The sequence below is a fragment of the Sceloporus undulatus genome, chromosome 1 (assembly GCF_019175285.1).
Source record: "Sceloporus undulatus isolate JIND9_A2432 ecotype Alabama chromosome 1, SceUnd_v1.1, whole genome shotgun sequence".
In the NCBI taxonomy this organism is placed as follows: Eukaryota; Metazoa; Chordata; class Lepidosauria; order Squamata; family Phrynosomatidae; genus Sceloporus; species Sceloporus undulatus.
In genome coordinates, this window is record NC_056522.1 from 25,968,908 (window position 1) to 25,991,882 (window position 22,975).

General features: G+C 40.6%; 1 protein-coding gene across 1 annotated transcript; it reads left to right on the forward strand.

Annotated features, from left to right (window-relative positions):
* The first annotated feature begins 2,013 nt into the window (after nucleotides 1-2,013).
* On the forward strand, nucleotides 2,014-21,681 carry CALM2 (calmodulin 2). The gene is made up of 6 exons (XM_042449264.1): nucleotides 2,014-2,195; nucleotides 10,713-10,743; nucleotides 17,561-17,704; nucleotides 17,777-17,883; nucleotides 19,084-19,219; nucleotides 21,050-21,681. The coding sequence occupies exons 1-6, from the start codon at nucleotides 2,193-2,195 to the stop codon at nucleotides 21,076-21,078; spliced, it is 450 nt and encodes a 149-aa protein (XP_042305198.1). The 5' UTR covers nucleotides 2,014-2,192; the 3' UTR covers nucleotides 21,079-21,681.
* The last annotated feature ends 1,294 nt before the right edge of the window (nucleotides 21,682-22,975 follow it).

The window sequence follows — 22,975 nt, forward strand, 5'->3', positions numbered from 1 at the left end:
TTGACTTTCACGGGTCATTTCAAAATCTGTAATTTCAGCCCCAAAAACCTGCCGCCCTTGACTTATATACGAAGTCAACTTACAGATGAGTATATATGGTTTACAATCTTGGTTTGTGTGGTGTAATTATATTCTCTTTTTTTATTTTAAAACACAATAAAAAATATAATTTAAAAATGTCTTGGATGAAAAAGCAGAGGGTACGCTTATCAAATCTGCAGATGACACCAAACAAGGAGGAGTAGGTGATACTCCAGAGGACAGGATCAAAATTCAAAATGACCTGAATAGATTAGAAAGCTGGGCCAAAGCTAACAAAATGAATTTCAACATAGAGAAATGTCAGGTACTGCAATTAGGTGGAAAAATGAAAAGCACAGATATAGGATGGGGGATACTTGGCTGGACAACAGTACATGTGAAAGGGATTTAGGAGTCCTACCTACAGGAAAAGAGATTCTTCCTCAGTTAGGAGGAACTTCCTGACAGTAAGGGCTGTTTGACAGTGGAACACACTCCTTCCTCGGAGTGTAGTGGAGTCTCCTTCCTTGGAGGTGTTTAAGCAGAGGCTGGATGGCCATCTGTTGGGGATGGTTTGATTTGGATTTCCTGCATGGCAGAATGGGGTTGGATTGGCTGGCCCTTGTGGTCTCTTCCAACTCTATGATTCTATTCTAGTAGACCACAAGCTGAACATGAGTCAACAATGTGATGCGGCAGCTAAAAAGGCCAATGCGATTCTAGGCTGCATTAATAGAAGTATAGTGTCTAGATCAGTGGTTTTCAGACCGTGGGTTGCGACTCCTTTGGGGGTTGATTGACCCTTTCATAGAAAACACATATTTCTGATGATCTTAGGAACCAAGACACCTCAGTTTTATGACTGGGGGTCACTGCAACATGAGGAACTGCATTAAAAGGTTGCAGCATTAGGAAGTTTAGGAACCACTGCTCTAGATCAAGGGAGGTAATAGTGGCACTCTATTCTGCTCTGGTCAGGCCCCACCTAGAATACTGTGTCCAGTTCTGGGCACCAGTTCAAAAAGGACATTGGGAAACTGGAGCGTGTCCAAAGGAAAGAGACTGCAGTGGTGAAGGGTCTGGAAACCATGTCCTATGAGGAACGACTCAGGGAGCTGGGGATGTTTAGCCTGGAGAAGAGAAGGTTAAGAGGTGATATGATTGCCCTGTTTAAATACTTGAAGGGATGTCATATTGAGGAGGGAGCAAGCTTGTTTTCTGCTGCTCCAGAAACTAGGACCCAGAGCAATGGATGCAAGCTGCAGGAAAAGAGATTCCGCCTCAACATTAGGAGGAACTTCCTGACAGTAAGGGCTGGTGGAGTCTCCTTCTTTGGAGGCCTTTAAACAGAGGCTGGATGGCCATCTGTTGGGGGTGCTTCGATTGAGAGTTCCTGCATGGCCGACTGGGCTTGGACTGTTTGGCCCTTGAGTTCTCCTCCAACTCTATGCTCCTGTGATGATGACTCTCCTTCTTTTCCCGCCCAGCACTTTGGCTTCCTTTCTCCGACTCCCCAGCAGGGGGCGCCTCACTCCCAGCGCAGACCGTGCGTAGCCCGAGTGACGCATTGCAGGTACGAACCCACCAATCAGCGCAGGCCCTCGGCCGCTCTCTTCACACTCGTACGTTTTGCCTCATCCCTATGTTCTTCCGCCTAAACGAGGGGAAAAAGAGTCCCTTCAGTTTTAGGCAGCGCAAGTCTATTCACGAATATTATAACCTCGTTCTAGGGAAGGGACGTCTTTCGTTGCGTGTGGTTTCATAATAAAGCCCATGTCCCTCGTGTTGTTGTGAAAGAATGAGAAGGGAGGTGTGAGGGAGGAGAGGGGGCTATGTATGAAGCTGAACGACCGTTGATCGGTTTTCTGAGGGAGAATGAGCCGGATCTCGTTGCGGCGGCGCGCGCGCCTCTCTCTCTCTGCTCGTTTCTTATTGGCGTTCGGGCGCGGAGGGATCCCAGAGGGCGGTGAGGGGGCTTATGAGGCGCTGCCGGCGGCCGAGTTGCGTTCAGTGTGAGCCGAAGCGTCGGAGGGTTAACATCTCAGAGAAAGAGAGCGAACGAGGGACGCTCCGGAGAGTACCGCTCCCGCGCCTTCGGTGCTTGCGCTTCCTCCTCTCCACGCCTTTAGTAGTAGCAGTACCCGCCGCCGCCAGGCCCGGCCCAAGCCGACATGGTTAGCACCGCTCGCTGCGAGGGGAGCGGGAAGGCGAGGAGGGAGAAGGGAGGGAAGGAGGGAGGGAGGCGGAAGAAAACACGCGGCGCCGCCGCCGGATCGCGGGGATCATGGCCGCTTTTGTTGGGTCTCGGCTTTTTTGGGTGGCGGGATGGGGGCTTAAGGGAAGGCTCCAGAAAGGCTCGGAAGGGAGCTCCGTCGCTGACGGGATTCGAAGCTGATGCCAACCGCCCTCCGGGGCACCATTGTTCGCCGCCTTTCTCCCTGAAAAAGGGGCCCGAGGCGGCTCTTCGGAGGTGGCGGGGGATGTGTGTGTGAACGTGTATATGTATATAAACACACACAGATACGTATATATATATATACATGTACACACATGTCTGTCTGTGTATAGAGTAATAATATTATTGTGCAACATTGTGTGTGTATTTATAGGTGTGTGTGTGTGTATATACATTTATACATATACAGTATACACACACAGATCCCGCCGTGGGCCCTTGGTCTCCGCTGGGATTTGAATCCAGGATGCCTGAACCTGTGGCTGCTCAGGTCCCGTTGAATACAATGGCGCCCCTTTCATAGAACAGCGAGGCCGAGGTTGGCGCCTCTTTTCCCGGAATGTCTGCCTTGTTGGGAGGGCTGTCTCTCTCTCTCTCTCTGTGTGTGTGTTGATTGTGAGTCCCTGCATGGCAGGGAGTTGGACTGGATCTTGGGGGGCTGTGCGTATCGTTTTTGTTATTACTATTGTTATTTACCCCACCCTTTTCCCGGAATGGACTCAGGGCGGCTCACAACATTAAGGAGCAGCGCAGTTGAAAGCAGAGCTGTGTCTATGTCTCTGTGTGTGTTGAGAGGGTGCCCTCCGCCTGGGCTGCCTTCCCTCCCTGAGGCGGGCGTTGCTCTGTGTCTTGGGGGGAGGGTGGTTGCTGTGGCAACGGGGCTGTCACCGCAGACCGGCCCCCTCCCCTTCCGCAGCCTTGGAGGCTCAACGGGGGGCGGTTGCCAGGATTGCGGAGGCGCCCTCCTTCCTCCCTCATGGAAAGAGTTATGGAGCAGAATCGCAAATGCTTTTAGGGCTCCGGCCGTTGAGGCTCTTCTCTCTCTCCTCTTTCGCCCGATGTCGCAGTTCAAGCAACTGCTAAACCATCGCCAGGCAGAAAACGTCGAAGCGGGCAGCCTGAGCCTTCAGGGCCTTGAGCCGCCTTCCTCAGATGCATCTCCTCTTCCAGACCACGACTGACAGACAGCTCAGGAGAGCCCAGCAGGCAAGCTGCCTCTGAGGAGCAAGTCGGCTCAGGTCCAGAGGAACTCCACCTACCCGCTTCTTTCTTCCACATGGGTCCAGAACACACGGCAGAAATAACCCACTTTTGAGGCCGCTTTGACTGCCCTGGCTCAATGCTAGGGATCCTGGGGACTGTGGCTTTGTGAGACATCTAGCCTTCTCTGCCAGACAGCTCCAGTGCCACAATAAACTACAATTCCCAGGATTCCCTAGCACTGAGCCAGGGCAGTTAAAGCAGGGCGTTTGGGACCTTAGTCTCATCCCTTTGCATATTGATTTCCCACCAGAGGAACACAGCCATGGCTTGGGATTCATCAGGCAGTAGTGTCAGAACACCTTTAGCCCCTTTTGCCTGACAAAGAAGCCAGTGGAGCCTCAAAAGCTTGCATCATGTATTCTCTGCCTTTTGGTTGGTGGGATAAAAGTATTGCTGTTTTGCAGGTGTTGGAGGATGGTGTGCTTTGCTGTATGGCCACAGGGCCACTCCTGAATATGGGTCACACTTTATGTAGTGGCCTTTTTAAAACAGCCTGGCAAGAGCTGTTGGCTTTACTCGGTAGAAAGAGGAGGCAGGACCGAAGCCAAGGACTGGAGCTGCCTGCAGCCCAGTGTTGGTGCAAGAGGAGGGGGAGGGAAAGGCTGCTTTGGCTTTTCTTAACCATACTAGGGGCGGTTGGAAGGCAAAGGCAGGAATCTCAGTAACGAGTTAATGCAAGCCATCTGTCTTGTCTCTCCCTGCAAAGTTGTCCTTGGCTGTATGCGGGTTGGAGTGGGCTTCACTCCAGAGCTTTCTGGTTGCTACTTCAGAGGAAGGAACACCACTGAGAAGCAGCTTCCCTGCTGGCAATATTGGTTCTGGACTAAATGCCCATCTAAGACCCCTGGCCTTCTGAAGGGTCTCCCTGAATGAGGTCTGATGCCATAATGCAGAGTTGCTGCAGCTTCCCTCCCTTGGCTTGAATGCTTGCAGAGAGGGAGCAGCTTCTTCCCCTAAGTAGATGCAAGCTCCTGTGGGGACAGGTTGCTTTGGAAGGATAACAAGATGATACCTACATTTGGAGATGATTAAAAGGAAAAACGTCTTGTTTCCCGAAACGTCAGGAACAAACTCTTCTAGACCATGGCCACTTGGCCCAAAAAACCCCACAAAAATCTATAGAAACATCTTGTGTTTCTTTCATGCTCAAGAAGAAACATTTGTGAATTGCAGCCTTGATAATAATAATAATAATAAATTTTATTTATACCCCGCCTTTCCAAAAAAAAAAATGATCAAGGCGGCTTACAAATGTTAAAAACAGTTACAATAACATTTACAGTACAGGTTAAATTACAATATAAAAAGTTAAAACATTACTACAAAAAATAATAGGAACAGGAGTCAAAAAATATATATATCAGGGTACAAACAATCATTCGGAGTCAAAGGAAGAGAACAAGGGCAGAGGAAAATCAATTAAACTAAAGAGGGAAGGCCAATCTAAATAAGTATGTTTTTAAATTCTTCTTAAAAGAATCTAATGATGGATTGTGCTGCAAGATACAGAGACATCCATTTCATTTTCAGTTCTCAAACTGAGCTTTTTCCTTCCATTCAAGGACTTGCTTAGATAAGAACAGTTAATGCTTTTCTTTCAAGTGAGGTCCTTCTGCTGTTAAGGCTGTAGCAAACTGTTTTTTCCAGTGACCATCATGAAGTCCCCATAGCAATACACAAACTTAGAAATTCATAACTATAAAAGGACACTACTTTGTGTTGGTGTTCTGCAACCCACAGCAGCAAGATACACACAATATTTGGGTTACAGCATTTTCTTTGATGCTGTGGAAGGTTTAAAGTTGATTAGTTTTTAAACATTTTCCAAATATATTAAAATGGTCTGCATAAACATCTTATTTGTTGTATGCGTATTCTTAAATCTCATTCTGAAACTAATGTCTTGAATGAACATCAGGCACCTTTTGAAATGTGGAAAGTGTCAGTATGATTTGCTGACGCTTTTGTACAAAATGCTTGGAGAGAAAAGCATTTATAGTTCTGTTAGGTTTTCTCAGTGATGATCAGCTCTTTTTAAGGCCAGGGTTGGTTGCCTACACTAGAGGCTCAAAAATCTCACACCAGATCAAATAGGCTCTTAAACTTTTTATAGTGGGATCTAGGAATTTAAACTAGAAATATGTTTAGGGTATTACTCTTCCATTAGTACTGTGGTTGTTACTCAACCAATATAAATATAGCCATATAGGAATATGCATCGTTGCAGCATAGTGACAATATTTTGGCAGTATCACTGCTTCTGATCAATGCCAGTCGTTTGAGAGGAGAATATTCAAAACCCCAGCTGTTTTACAAGAGACAGTGATACTGTTGGCAGTTCTAACTGTAAAGGCAGCTTAATAGTAAAATACTCTTTTAATTGCAATGCCGTTGCCCATACTGTTTACTCTTGACATTGTTTCATACAGAGGTCCTTAACATAGCTGTTACAGGTTTCTGTATTCTTACCTGGCCTGAAGGGAGATGGCCTGCCCTAGGAACAACGCTCCTTTTCCTTCTGCTGTTGACATAGTTAGACCCCATAACTATAGTTCTTGGATACTTTTGTTATATCAAGTTAAATCTTCAACCTGTGGCTTGCTGCATTGTTTTTGAAAGAGTTGGAGGGATACCTGCATTCTTTTTCTAGGAGAGAGACTGGGATTTCATCGGAGCATCTGCTCCAGTTTCACCTGGAGAATTAGAGGTTGCCACAGTAGTTCAGAAGCATATAGATCACCATGCAGCTGGGTCTGCTTGCCTTGAAATTCATGTTAAGATGATTACCAACAGATTTGGTGTGAAAGACAGATTTAAAACCCTTAATAGAGGTTCCTTGGTCAGTTCATACTGAGTTAGGATTCTTGTTTTTGTTTACAGAACTGTTGCTGAATAGAATGCTAGTTGAAAGTAGTTTTTCATCCAGGAGCTGTATTCTATTTCCATTCTGTAGCCGGAATATATTCTCCAATTGTATGATCAGATGTTCTTGATTATACCTCCTAGGTATTATAAAGGCTTTAAATTATAAATCAACATGTGCACATTCTTGTTACCAATTAGCATACATGCTTTTTGGGAAATATGAGCATTACAAAATGTAAAGAGGTGACCTAGAATGAAGTTTTTCTAGCAGTTTAAATTGGTTCCTTTTGCTTCATAGGTCTGAACTTGAGTAAGCATTGTCTCTGAAATAGAAACTGTGCCTGTGGTCATGGAGTGATTCACTGCCTATTGAACTCAGCGGAGCAGGTCTTACACTGGAGTCATCTTGGGGGCAAGCAACTTGTTGATAAAAATGTCCCTTACCCTTTTTGTCTTCATATTCCTTTCACTCAGAAGCATGAGGAAAACTAACCTGCTCCTATCTATACCACTGGTGTACATCTGGTCTGAAAATAAACTTGATTATTCCTGATTCACATAATCGCAACACATTCGATTGGTAATTAGAGTCATGCAAATTAGGCATAATTTAGAGCAAGTGCAAGAAGCAAAACAATGAGTTTGGCTACAGCCCCAGGATGCTTAAAAGTCTTGCTGCTTTAGTTTAATAGTTGACCTCATGGATTTAGCAACTTGATGGGAGTGACAAGGTCACAGGTTCATAGGACTTCCATGTAATATTTAGGACTTTAGGGTCTTACGTTCCTTAGAGCCTGCTTCAGTATCCATGATATACGAGGTAACTAGGGTTCTGAATCTTTAATTCATCTTTATATGAGAACTAAACATTTCAGATGTTTTCCTCCTCCTGATGACTGAGCTTGCATCCCCCTTTCTTGTGCATTTCAGGACTCTGGAAGACTTGGAAAATGTTATTTGCGGGAAATGCAATATTTTGCAGGGAAAAAAGACACACATACCCCTCCCGAAGTGTTGGTATTTCCACTCAGGAGTGGGAAATCTTACAGCAGCTGGTCTTGTATTTTTGACGAGATCATTTCCTGTCGACGACAAGAAAATGTTACTTTGATTTTTTTACATCCTCAGTCGTAGACATGTGTGAATGATAATAGTCGTCTTCTCCATTCACTGAGAACACTGCTACACAACTTCTCCTCTCACTGTATTCAGTTCAAGCAACCAGTTGTCTTTGCCTCTTAAATTCATAGAAAGGCATGGTGCAAGATGAGTCAAAATCTATCTGTTCTTCTTTATGCTTCTTTTCAGCCTGTTTTGTTCAGCTTTCTCTTACCTTGAGTTTGAAACTGGGGTGAGGATATTGCTTTAATATGAAATTGGGGAAGGAAATGGTGGGAGAACTACTGAAACATACCTGAGGTGTGGCATAAGCCTTTGCTAAGTCCAGTGGGCCCTCTGTGTCAGTTGGGGTTTGGTCCAAGGACCCCCATGGTTAACAAAATCCAGGGGTGCTGAAGTCCCATTAAAAACTGGTGTAGTAAAATGATGGTGATTATATGGTTTTTGGAATTTATATCTTTTTGGAATATTTTCAAACTCTGGATAGTTGCATGCATGGATAAACAATCTGGATATGGAGGGCTGCACCACTAGACTTATAAATGTGCCAGGTGTATGTGCTAATGCAAGATGCCTGGAAAAAATATTTGTGGACCAACCCTGAAATTAGAAACCTAATGTTTTTGAATCTTTTAGCCTTTCATGTTGCTATTACTTGTGATTTGGAGGAAGTTTGACTTGAGAGAAACTTGTTACTGCTGGGCTTAGGGCTACGTTCAGTTGTATTTTCTGCCTAGTTAAAACTTCCATGTCTTCTGGCTTGCATTGTATCTTGTCTTGTAGTTTAAAAAAACCCTTTGTTTTACTTGTTTTATTGCTGAATACACAACCTGTTTGATTCCAGGACCCTATTTAGTGCTAGATGATGCAATATGAAATCATTTAGAGGGTGTCCCTCATCTTTGGTTAATCTTGTATACCATAACATTGCTTGGGATGTTGGGATGCAATATAAACATTCAGATTGAAATTCGTGTTTTGGATTTGGGTAATCATTTGAGATAAAAACAAATTGATCTTAATTGTTGGCAGCATACACATTTCAGGCAAATTCCTGAGAGTGACCTTTTCAAGTAAACAATTGCATCAGAGTAATCAGATTTTAGGTCTAATCCACACTGCAGAAATAATCCAGTTTGACACTGCTTTAACTTGCCATGGCTCAATGCTAGGGAATTCTGGGAGCTATACCATTGTGAGATCTTTAGCCTTCTCTGTCAGAAACTACAGTTCCTCAGATTCCCTAGCACTGACCTGGGGCAGTTAAAGCAGTCTCAAACTGGATTATTTTTACAGTATGTTTTGGACCTTAGTCTCACTCCAGCTGTTCTCATTTGGTTCTTTCTCCATTCAGAATTAAAGTTAAAAATTGTTGAAGGTCAGCAGAGCATCTTGTTTATTGTAGAGCATATTGCTTAAAGCAGTGATATGCAAGTTATTGGACTCAAACACCCATCAAGCCCTACCCAGCATAGCTACTGCCTAGGAAAGATTGCCATCCAACATCATCTGGAAGGCCACATATTTCCCACCAATTCTTTAAAGTTTGAAGAAAGTAAAAAAGTTTTATTTATTTCACTTTCACACCACTCCACCAATGAGCCGTGTCACGGGTGGTGCGCCATATATTAAAATTATAGAGAAGAGAGGACGAGAAGAAGGGCACAAGTAAATAAAAATGGCACATACAGCCCAAAGTTAAAATCATTAAGAAATGGTCAAATGTGCTAGTTAGTGTCAGGGGTTCTCTGTACACTGTTTTGTTAATACCTCTCTAGTGCTGTAAAAAGAGAATTGCAGTGAGATGTAGAATACAAGTAATGTAGCTTTTGTTGTCTCTATTTTCCCTGATGCAAATTTTAGAATACACTTCAGAAGGTCCCAACACTCCCCTGAATTGTAGATTGCAAGGGAAGCTTGATTTCCAGGCTTAGTTTGTTTCCTATTCTTGATTCCCCCTATCCCCATTACGGAAGAATTTGGACAAAATCCTAAGCTTACTCAAGAGCTTTAGGGATCAATTTGGAAATGTGTGGAGTGTGCTTCTTGACTTTTTTTTTTCAATTTTGAAGTTGTCTTGTTAGGATAAAATGAAAATTGGTTTTGTGCATCATAAAAGCTTGAGATGTTTGCCCATGAGTTGTTAAGGAACTTGTGAAATAGTGTTGATGTTTTTTAAATGTTGATTAATTTTATAGTTTGGTTGTTGTACTGTATTAGATAAGGCCTTTGAAAATGTCACCTAGATAAGATTATATTAGTGGCTGATTTTGAAAGTACAGCTGTCAAATAGTCTAGCTGTGTTTTTAAACTTTGAGCACAAATAATTGTTAGGGTTTTATATAACTTTGGGAGAATTGGCTTGTGTTGTTCTGAAATAAAATAATGTATGTTCTTAAAGTGTAAGACATAGTGGAAAATGACAACCATTGCTCATCTTTTGCTGTCCTCATAAAGCGGCTTGTGTAGGACATCTTAGAAAACTGTTTGAATCTGATGGTCTTTGGTGCACTTAGCAATATGTTGTCGTCATGAGTCTTGGAAAAAGGGCAAGTAATATGGCTGATGTGCTTTGAGTGATCTCTACACCATTATGGCAACCTACTGTAGTTGGAATAAGAGGCCCAACCTATTCTAATCTAGATGAAAACGATCTCACATGAATCCTTGAAACAGTTCGCCTTTGAGAAATTAGATGAACAAAGTCACTAGATCTGTGAAGACAGAATCTTTTCTCAAGATCACATTTCTCAACCATTTATACAGATTCCATTAACTAAACTTCTCCATGCCTAAATCCCAGCAGTGTTTTAAAAAATATTTTTAAAGTATGGCATTGGTAGAAGAGTGCTTGAGCTGGCTGACATACTGCTGCATGCACCCAGTAATCCACTAAGGACAAGAAATGGGAGATCGTCCTGTCCCATCTGTTGACCACATAGATGTTACATACACCCCTAGACCAAACTTGACTGAAATGCTAGTTTTACTATTCTAATGGCAATCTCAAACTGCTATTGTTTTATTTCCAACCTTTTCCTCTGACTTATTTTTGATGCTAAGAGCCTGCAGGCAGCCATCATTTATATAACACTTACTTACTGTGGCTGCTCTGAAAATGATTTTTTAAATGAACATATAAATGATAAGTAACTTGCCTGATGTTTCTCATGTATGCTAACTTTGTTTTGTCCCCCATACTTTTTAGGCTGATCAACTCACAGAAGAGCAGATTGCAGGTGAGATTCTAGATTTACATTTCTTGGTGTTTTCACAAGGAAGCCATGGTGCTTGAACTTGTAAGTTGTATTTTGGAACTCTCCTGATTAGAACTTCATTTTTCACACTTGGCAAGTGTCTAGTCTTTTATTCTACCATATTATTTAAAAACTAACTGCAGCCAGTACTTCTCTGACTGTCTTTAATCCCAGCATAGTATTGTATCTTCATTACCTGCACACTTAAAAGTTTGAGCATCTGGGGGTATGGTCCTTATTTTCCTGTGCAGTTGTAAATCTGCTTGGATACATTCCCTTCATTATAGCAGGACTTTTGGAAAAATGCAAATGTGTAAAAGTTTTCTCTCCTTTTGTAGTAAATTCAGAAATGTAGAGCATTTGTTTACTATGTTTGAAAACGTGGTCTTGTGCTGTTAGTGTTTGTCAAATGACATACAAAGAATCACAAAGAATAGACAGTGGGTATAAAATGGAGAGTGTCAGTTATGACTGTTCACTGAAAAAACAGGGAATGTGGCTTTCATAGAATCACAGAGTTGGAAGAAATCGCAGGGGCCATCCAGTCCAACCTCCTGCCATGCAGGAAATTTCAATCAAAGCATCCCCGACAGATGGCCATCCAGCCTCTGTTTAAAGGCCTCTAAGGAAGGAGACTCTGCTACATTCCGTGTTCCACTGTCGAACAGCCCTTACTGTCAGGAGGTTCCTCCTAATGTTGAGGTGGAATCTCTTTTCCTGGAGCTTGCATCCATTGCTCTGGGTCCTAGTCTCTGGAGCAGCAGAAAACAAGCTTGCTCCCTCCTCAATATGACATCCCTTCAAGTATTTAAACAGGGCTATCATATCACCTCTTAACCTTCTCTTCCCCAGGCTAAACATCCCCAGCTCCCTAAGGCTTTCCTCATAGGGCATGGTTTCCAGACCCTTCACCATTTTAGTCCTCAACAAGGCTGTTTCATAAATTCTTCTAATCCTCATGAGCAGATTTTGAAGGGGTAGAGAACATTGCAGGGAAATAAGAAATATTTCTTCCTCTTGCTTTCTGCTCGTAGGAGCCCTTTCTGGATCAAAGCTTTCTGACAATTAAGGGCACAATGTTAAATGCAAGTTGGTACTTGTGTGTTATTTGTTTAGTGGTGGTAGGAGTTTGTAATAAAATGAATTGATTAAATTTACTAAGGCCCATGTGTATACTAATTATCATACTCATATTAGTCAGCAGCAATCCAGTATGTTAAGAAGATGCACTTAAGTGTGTGCAGTGCATTTCAAGTTAAGTGTTCTGCCAGAACTCGTATAGTGCCAATTTCTTTGATTCCTGTGGCCAAACCAGATCTGAAGTTGACAAACAGCTGTGATTTCAGAAATAAAATAATTGTGCAAATGTGTTGCATTAACCCTAAAGTTAGGTAGTCTGTCACAGCACACATTGGATTTGTACAGTTTCCATTAAATGCAGTCATTTAATAATCTTGACATAATAGACACCTAGTGAATAGTGAAGCATAACTATCTGCTGCACAGTTTGTGGCCTTAATATTACAAGTGCTTAATGTTGTGATGGTTTCATGATTAATTGTCATATTTGTAAATTAAAATGTTTGAAATAAGAAACATATGGTATTTTCTTACCTTTTTAAAGCACACCTTGCATTATTCCAGTGGAAGGTCTCTAAAATTCAAAGCTGACACTTTGGGGAGGGGGAACAATGTAGGTAACCTAAGACAGCTTTCTCCAGTTAAAGACTTGCAAAGGCAATTCTTAACATTATGGATGTAACATGCTTATTAAATTCTGAAAGTGAGGTAAACTATATGTCACAAAATTGTCTATGGTGGCATTAATACGGAGAAGGGTAATGTGTAATGTGCTATTGCTGTCAGGATGTAATAATGTAGTTCCACTGTGCAATATCAATGTTGGAAAAGTGACACTTCCCAGGGAGCATCTCTTGCTGACACCTTGTCCCTAGGAAACAAATAGTATAGGGAGTGATGTAACTCTATTACTGTGACATGTGAAGCCAAATTATCGTTTATTCTATATGAAGCCACAAGACTTTGTTTCCTGGAAGAGAGAGACTAACAAGAAGGCTTAAGACAAAATACTTCAGAGTCTAAAGAAAAGAGAGCTAGTATGGTGTAGTTGTGGTGTCAGACTCTGTTGGTACCCTGGAGGACCAGGGTCACAAAAACCCACTGGGGACCTTTGGCAAGTCACAATCTTAATATCGGAGGAAGGCAAAGACAAAATCCCTTCTGAACAAAACCTGACATGAAAATCCAGTGATAGGTTTACATTAGGGTCACCATGAGACAGAAATGACTTGAAGGCACAGAGAAAAGCTAAGTAGAAGATTGATGCCTCTAGGAAAAAGGCACGTCTTCTCTCAAGAGAGAACCAGCCTGGTCTAGTGTCTTCTGTCTTTTATATTTTCTGTAATTTCTCATGAAGCTAATGCCACAAGTAGTCAGGTATTTTTGTCATGTATTAGTTACCTATTCAAGTCTTCAGTATGTCAGAGTGTAAATTGAATATCCTGAAGCTGCTCTTTGAAAACTGCTCCATAACTGGAAGTTGTAGGAAACTGTCAGCAACATAAGAATGAATTAAACATCACCCTTTTCATGATGTGGCCAAAGCACAGCAGCCTCAGTTTTGCCATCTTGGCTTCCAGGGAGAGATCTCTTCTAGAACCCATTTGGTTGTCTTTTTTGTCCATCATTGGTATCCTCCGCACTCTCCTCCAGCAGTACAGTTGAAATGAATTTATTTTCTTCTTATCTATTTTCTTCACTATCCATCTCTTGCATCCATACATACATAATGATTACGAATAAAATGGCTTGGACAGTTCTAATTTTAGTGTTCAGTTGATATCTACACTTTAGGATCTTGTCTATGGTTTTGTCCAGTTCATTCATAGCTGCCTTTCCCATTCCTAGTCTTCTGATTTCTTGACTGCAATCTCCATTTTGATCAATATTTGTACTCAGATACAGGAATTCTGACTATTTCAATTTCCTCATTATCTAGGTTATTACATTGTACTGTGACTATGGAAATCACAGTTCAGTTTCCCGCCTGACCGTGGAAACCCACTGGGTGATCTTGACTGTTTAGCTTCCAAATTTTAGTTATATTCAGGATGGTTTGGTAGTCCTTCACATCATCTGGTCCCAAACAATTTAAGGCCTTGAAAGATTATAATCTGTATGTGGAACATGCTCAGATAGGCACCGGATCCCCTCTGTGTTCTTTGATGCTAAGGAAGGTCAGTTCTGCTTAATACTTGGATAGAGACTGCCAGTGAATAGTAGGTAGCACTATATTTAAGAGGAAGGAAGTGGCAAAACCATTTGTGGGTATTTCTTGCCTAAGGGGTCATGCTGACTGGCAGCTCCAGCGCCAGTCGGACCGCAGTCAGCGCAGGACTGTGGCCATGGTCCAGAAGCTGATCACTGCTATGGCCCTCAGTATCAAAGAGCAACTTTTCACCCACTCCCTTTTTGGCCAACTTTTCCCAGCCGCACACTCTCCATGTGACTTCCAGCCACTCTAGGAGTGTGCATCATCTGCACACTTCGCCCCCAGAGTGGCCAGAAGCCGCTCTTCCCAGCCTCTTTGTTTAGAGCCTATAAAAATGTTATGAAATTTATGGGGTCACCGTAATTCACCATGGACATATACACATCACCAGTATATGTTAGGATTCTGCGAACCAAAGAGTAATGTGGAGTACAGCTACACTGCAGAAATAATGCCGTTTGACACACACTTTAACAACCATGGTTCCAACCTTTCCTGCGATTTGTAGTTTTGTGAGGCACTAGCACTCTTCGGCAGAGAAGGCTAAAGACTTCGTAAAACTACAAATCCCAGGATTCCATGGGATAGAGCTACAGCGCTTAAAGTGGTGTCAAACAATCCATTCATTCAGTGGATGAGTGTTACTTGGTTAGATCCAGGTAATGATTGATTAGAGCAGATTGGTTCTTCAGACAATTGACTCACCTGAGGCCACTACGCATTAATGGTGGAATGAAAGGTTTGAACTGGACTTTCTGATTCCTAGTTCAATGTTGGGTCTCTTTTCCAGTGCACAGTTACAGTAATATGCTACCAGATTAATTGTCACCCTGTGGATTCCTGGATTTGTAATTTTGTCAAATATTTAGAATTTCCAACCACTGAATTCTAGTGCCACAGCAAACTACAAATTCTCGGATTCCGCTGGATACAGCTGTATTAAAGTGGTATCAAAGTGCTATACAGGTTGAGTCTTCCTTATCCAAAATGCTTGCGACCAAAAGTGGTTTGGATTTGGTCTTTTGTCACATTTTGGAATATTTGCACATACATAATGAAATCTCAGAGTGTAAACATTGAATTAATTTATGTTTTGTTCATACCAATACATGTAGCCTGAAATTAATTTTATACACATTTTTAATAAATTAATGAATGAAACAAAGTTTGTGTACATTGAACATTCAGAAAGCAAAGGGGTCACTATCTTAGACACCCATGTAGATAATTTTGGATTTTGGAATTCCTGATAAAGGAGACTCAACCTGTAATTGTGAAGTGTCAGGGAATGTAGTCTCCCTGTTTCTTCAGCTATCAAAGGCAGCAAGTGGTTGGCACTTAAACGTATGCATTGCATGCAGTGCTATTTAGGTCTTTATTATGCTCCTTTGTCCTAAATTGTGGCAGAATCAAATGGGAACATTTGGACTTTCATCACAGGGTGTGTATCCATCAGTGTGTGCATCTGAAAATGGCATTCATCCTAAATTTCCAGCCTAACATTTATAATCAAAATTAGAGGCTGCCTATATCTAATCTTAAATACAGGAGAGGTCTTACTTCAACCAGTATATTCAATCAAATCTGCTTACATAGATAATATAGCTAAAAATATTGTTAGTTTTTTCCTGTTGAGATTTGATGATAAATCTTGAGCAGGTCATAGATAAGTATAGTGTATATAACCAACATGAAATGAGACTGTAGGTTTTACATACTAAAAGCATCTTTCAGGCCATGACTCATTCCTTAATTTGTATAATATCTCATTATATGAAACCATCATTTTGACACTTCATAAATCTTTTCCATTAATACAAGTTAGGCATTGAGCATATGAACATGTATCGAAAGCTCACTCAAAACTCCTATGAAATAAAGAATCTTACCACACAGGGCTCCTGGGATGGCCTGAGAACGGTCCCAAAGGGGCCAGGAAGGGAACAGAACGAGTGGGGGAAGCATTTTATTGCACACAAGGAAGTCCCTCAGTCCTTCTGTTCCCCTCTCTTCCATTCCCATTCTGTTCCAGAGGAGGTGATCTCCCCCCCCCCCCGAATGGAATGGGAATGGAAGGCAACGGAACGAGTGGGGGACTTCTTTGTGCAGTAAAATGCATCCCACACTCTCGTTCTGTTCTCAGGCCATTCTGCGGAGCTCCAGTGCATTGTCTGTAGGCAAGAAAAAAACATTAAAAATATATCACAAATAATGTCATCCTAAAACTAGTTCCTCAGCAATGGAAATGGACTATTCATAAATCATTTGCTTAGTATTCCAAAATATGTTTTTTTAAAACTGAAACATATATTTTATTTCCCCCAAATGAATGCTTGAAAACATTTTATCGCCAATTCCTTAACTCTTTTGATATGTCACAGATTTTCAACTCTTGCTGCTGTAGGTAACTGAAAAAGTTCTTTGTGTGTGTTCTTCCTTTTAAATGTTAAATTTTAGATGAACTGGGAATGTTGCCATTATAATTTTACAGATTAATGCACTCAGAAAGATCTGAAATCAGCTAGCAATGGGGCACAGCTCTCCAACAATGGAGAAAGGCAACTTTTCAAGCATTTATTGTAGTGACATCTTTATTTGTCCTCAAGAAGAAACCTTTCTGCAACATAAATTTCTGTTGGCTTACTCAACCTCTGTTGTCATCCAATTCCATACTTTTCTAAGTATCTCCCCCCTTTGGGGGAGGGGAGTATTTTCCTTTTCTGTTCAATTCGTGATAAAGTATCCATTAGAAAGGGATTTGAACATCTTATGTCCTCAAAATTGGGAGCAGAAGGAAATTACTAAGCCTGGAGAAACAGTTGAGAAATAGCACTGGAAAAGAAAATATATAATTTCATCTTAGAAATAGATAAGACTCTATATTTCTAAATGGGGGAAATACATCATTATGCAGGCATCGTTGAACTGTTACAAATGATTTCTTTAGAACACTTAATTGTGAGTGCATGAAGAACAGTGAACTTAGAGGTAGTTCAGAACTGTGTCCGGCATTTATTTAGAAGGTACAAATATTGCCTAACTATGAACATTAATCAAGCCACTATCAAAATGTTCTATCAGACTATGAGTGAAAAGTAGTTACATACATTATTTCAGAAGGAATTTCCTGAACCAAATTTGAATTGAAATGAGGAGCAGGAGGAGTATTCATTTTGAGAAACTTGAGGGCAAGTTAGATCTCAATACTGCATGTACACTAGCAAGTTGAGAGATCCATGCTGAAAAGTAAACAACTTAATCCTGTTACTGCCAAAATGAAGATTATGTAGAACAGTGTTAACAAATTAGGCACACCAGGACCCACTGAAATCAATTTTTTTATTTAGATGTAATGCTTTTCTTATGTTCCTTGGTCTGAGTGTTTTTGATTGCACTTGTAAGTGATCTCATGAATTAAAATGAAAGTAATCATTCAGATACATATAATCAAAAGTAAATTGTGTAAGTGTCAAGTCTTTGAGCTCTCTGTATCTTTCTGTCCTGTAGAATTCAAGGAAGCCTTTTCACTATTTGACAAGGATGGAGATGGTACTATAACAACAAAAGAGTTGGGGACGGTGATGAGGTCCCTTGGGCAAAATCCAACAGAAGCAGAGTTGCAGGATATGATTAACGAAGTAGATGCCGATGGTATGTTTTACTTAAAACAGTTTAATTACTAAAATGTAGAGGACTCTCTCTAATAAATAAACTATTTTACAGGCAATGGCACAATTGACTTCCCAGAATTTTTGACAATGATGGCAAGAAAAATGAAGGATACAGACAGTGAAGAAGAAATTAGAGAAGCATTCCGTGTATTTGATAAGGTATTCAATTGCTGTATTTTGAGGACTTATCAAATATTGTAGATGAGGGGAATCTCCATATTCAGAAGGCTTTCTAGTTATAACTTCATAATTCTTTGCCCCCAACCCTTGTCAGTTTGGCTGAGTAGTGTGTTTAAAAACTAAGATGAATGCAGTAGGTTAAATCAGACTCTTAGGAAGCACTTCATTTCTAATGACTCTCACTGATACTTGAGATTCTTTTGAGGCCTGCTGCGAATTCTATTTTATTTGCTTGTCAGACTGGTATCCATTAAAAAATAGGCCTTTCTGGTGGTAGTCCAAGCTTTGGAAAAAATTTCTGTGGATAGTTCCTAACTTGTCTCATTGACCTACAGAAAGATACAGATGCTGTCCTGCAATTTCCAGTCTTGTATGCCACAAGATTTTGGGGTTGTCGTGGTGTTCTATAATGTGTTGCAGATTTTTCTATTTTGTTAACTTTTTGTAGCTAATATTTAAGAAAATATACTTTGAATTTCTAACTAAGCTGAAGGCAGTCCATTAAAATGGAATTAATTCTGTTCATAGGATTGAGACATTAGTATATTTGAATGGGCTTAACTAATTATTGTGGGGTAATAAAAGTGAATCCTAAAATACTGTGACAACCCTGAGACCTTTTCTAATAAAGGACAAGTTGGACTATTTAGAAATGGCTTTTACCCAAAATGGTAGCTGAAGTAGTGTGACACTTGTTTTTATTTGTAGGATGTAATACATGATTGCATTTTTATTTATTTTATTCTGCTGTGAAGTTGCTTGATGTTGCTAAGTAATAACCTCTGCTGCTAGCCATCAGCTGCATCAATATTACTACTTCCTGAAGTTCAAATGACTTTCTTGCAGAATTCAAATGACATTAGATTTCCAGAAGCTTACATTAGATTCCCAGGTGTTTGCACACCAGAAGCATGTTGCATAGTTTGAACTAAGATCTGGAAGCTTCAAGTGGCTTATATATAGACCTTATACATAAAGTGCTTCAAATGACAACATTGCAAATGTTTTGTCCACCTTTTAGACAGGGGTGGAAGATTGGATTGAAAGACAGAGGATGTGCCTAGACAGGATAGTTACTACTATTGATTTGTTGCTGTGTGTCCTTACCATGTTAGTTCTTCAGAGCTGAATATAGTGGTTTTATTGACATAAACCAGGTAACTTTTACATATTTTTTAGGATGGGAATGGTTATATTAGCGCTGCAGAACTTCGTCATGTGATGACAAATCTTGGAGAAAAGCTAACAGATGAAGAAGTCGATGAGATGATTAGAGAAGCAGATATCGATGGTGATGGTCAAGTAAACTATGAAGGTAAAAACAACATTTTGGACACTGATACCCACACACATGCATAAAATAATATGACCAAACTTACTGTCCAGGATACAAAAAAATAAATTTATTTCTGTGCATGTGTAGAGATTTTCTTGTCTACCTTTGTTTAGTGCTTCTACATTTGCTGCAAGGGTAATGTGTAGTGTAGTAATCTCTGCCTATCACTTTGCTACAGCCATCAGTATACCTTCCCTTTTCATCATGGTCTTCCAAATGTCCTCCCAAAACCGTTAATGAAAATTTAAGTTTCATCTGACACAGAGGGAGGGGATATAGACAGAAGCTAAAATCAGGAAAGCCTGCACAGAAAACAGCTCCACCGATTGATAATTGACCATTACATTAAGTTAAGAAAATCCTCTGTATATTTTCAGTTGGTGCTTTAGATAGGTTTCAGTTCAACAATTTGTGTTGTTAACATCACTAAATCAACTTCAGGTTCCGATTGTCTCAAAAACCATATATACCCATACAACTGCCTGAATCGTAACATCAAAGGAGACCTTGCCATCATCATGAAAGGACCATGTGGTATGGACATGAAAAAGAGCTGTAGAATTCCAGAGGAGGCTAGGTTGGCCCCCTCTGTCCCCCCCCCCCACAAAATACCATTTTTTAAAATTTAATTAGGTATTGGATGATTAAATGGTCATACAGAACAGTATTTTTATGAGAGGAAAGTACTATATTTATACCTTTATTATACAGTATTTTGTAATGATTTTGTACTTTTTCAAATTAATGGTGTTTAATGACTTCGTAAGCCACCTTGGGTCCCATGTTGGGAGAAAGGCAAAATCGAAATAAAATAATAGTAGTTGCTTATGATTTCTGTGCTGCAACCAGCACCATTAGAGATTGGTTTTGAATAATGTTTTTATCTGTTTAGAAGTAGTACAGTGGTACCTCGGGATACGAATGCGCCGCCTTACGAAATTTCTGGGTTACGAAAAAAATCCATTCAAAAAAACTGTTCCGGCTTACGAACGTTTTTTCGGGTTACGAAAAATTTTTTGGTGCTTTTCGGCGCTATTTCACACGAAATCGCGGCTTTTCCCCATTAGCGCCTATGGCTTTTTCGGCTTACGAAGGATTTCGGGTTACGAAAGCGGCGGCGGAACGAATTAATTTCGTAACCCGAGGTACCACTGTATTGCTGTTCAATTGACCGCTTATATGATTTTAAATGTAACAGACTGTTGAGCTATTTTATTTAGCCATTAGTAGTATTTATCCATAGGCAGTGTACAATGCAAATTAAAAGAAGGTGCAATGAAGCAGTTGTAATACCAGTAACATTAAAATTATCAAGACAATAAGTCTTAGTCTGACACCTAAATGTTAAAAGTAGTGAATGCCAAAGTTATTAAGTAGCAGATGTACAGAAGTAGCTTTTTAATTAGGTGATCAGCATATGGATATGTGAAACAAAAGTTGAGCAAGATGTATTGATATGTTTAAAATGCAGGACATATTCCTAATAATTTCTCTAGTAAATGTAATTGTATTGCCATGAGCCTGCTCTTGATTTTAGGTATTTGAAAAAGTGTTCTGAAAATGCACTTTCTGGCTAATGTAGAGGAGCAACCCACTATCTGATGGATTATTATTTACACTAATATTCCTAATTGCTTTGCTCTGCTCTGCTTATGTATCAGCATGGGCACTCATTGGACAGAGCAGACCAAATGCATGACAGCTGGAATAAATAGAAGCAATTTTTGATCAAGTTGTCTCATTTCTAATCTGCATATGAATAGAAATTTTTAAAATTTGACTGGTGAACTCTTTTTTTTCCTTTTACAGAGTTTGTACAAATGATGACAGCAAAGTGAAGACACTGTACAGAATGTGTTAAATTTCTTGTACAAATTGTTTATTTGCCTTTTTCTCTGTTTGTAACTTATCTGTAAAAGGTTTTCCCCTACTGTCAAGAGAATATGCATGTATAGTAACAAACTCATTCCTCCATGTTTTCCCCTTTTATCTGTCATTCTGATATTTTGGGAAAATAATCAAAGTAACAAATGTTTGCATGTGGCTTACTCTGGATATTTAAGCCCTTCCACACTTCTAAAACTAGATGGTGTTGGTCAAACGAGGGAACATCTAGGTTATGCCTGTTTTAAATTAGTTATTTTAGGAAACTTAGCATGTTGTTGAAATGTAGTCTTAACTTTGTGTGGACTATGGACAGTCAACAATATGGAACTTAAAAAGTTTGCACTATTGCAAAACGGGTGTATTATCCAGGTACTCGTACACTATTTTTTGTACTCCTGGTCCTGTACCAGAAGACATTTTCTTCTATGGTTACTATGCTTTTAAAACATTTTGTTCAGCCACTTATTTTCGAAAGAATCTGCTTATGGCACAACTTGCCTCAAATCCATTCCAAGTTGTATATTTGTTTTCCAATAAAAATTACAATTAACCTATATTGTTTCTATACATTTTTCAATTATTGTGTATCTCCACTTACTCCTGCTACCATTTAGGGACTGTAAATATACTAAACTGTGTCTTTGCCCAATAAATCCTTGAAGAAGTGGTTCAAAGGATTTGTTTCCAAATTCTGATAACCAGTTTAATATTAAAGACAAAGATTAGTATTCATGTTTTAGTCTGGATTGTGGAAATGAGCCAAATTCATAAACAATATTTTGTATTAACTTTGTGGTGATAGTTAAGATGAGCCACAGATCAGTGTGTTTGGAAAATGTTGTAAGTTAAAGAAGCAAAACTTCCATGGTTATGCTTGAGGGGGTGGCGTGTGAACTAGTGACCTCAATATGGTCTCATTGTGAACTTGATACGGTGTTTGAATGCAGCCATGGACGGAAAACAGGGAGGTAACACCCTGGGACATCACAGTTACATTTTTCTATTATGGTGTTCCTACAAATGACCAAGGGGCAGAACAGATGGGTGTGAAGGGGCTGCTTGAAGCTGCTGTGCCCAAGACGCCTTGGGGCTGTGGCAAACACACATCGTAGCCCCAATCCACCAGGAAGCCGGCTCAAGTAGGAGTGGAAAAGATCTGCTCCTATTTCAGCCGTATTTAAGCACCAGGGCAGCTTGTGGGTGTGTGGAGTCTAAATGCCATGCTGCAAAACACCTTGAAGCCGCCACCAAATGATTGATTGGGCAGCTACAATATGTCTTGGGGACATGTGGTGTCTAGACGTCATGCCCCCAAATTGCTGGGAAGCTGGTTTTTAAAGCCAGTTGTGCTGGCCCCAAGTTAGGGAGTATTTCTTGATATGGAACTGTTCCTAAATCCATAGATCTCATCTGTGGCCCAGAATGGTTTCCTATTTATCTAAAGATTGTGTACTCTGTTTTTCACCATAGTAAGGTTTGTGGGTGGCCAAAAATCAGTAAGTAGAAAGTCTTTTCCCTCTGGGCTTACAGCAGAACATGGGGCTTAAATTTGATTGCTTGGGTAGATGGGAGTATCCCTATCTCAGATTCACAAGACTCCTGTATTGCAGGAGTAAGGCTCAGTTTACTGGTCTTTTCCCTCAGTTAACTGATCTGCATTGGGTTGACCCTCTCATTTGCTCCTATTAGGCAGGAAAAAAGGTTGACCACCTTCTTCCCTTGTGGGAGGGGTAACTCTACGAAAGTCAGTCTTTTCCTGCCTAAGCTTCTAGCAGGACATTCTCTCATTTGTTTAAGCTTTTCCTTTAAACTCCAGTATGTGTTTGCCTGGCCTCGCCTCCCCAGATT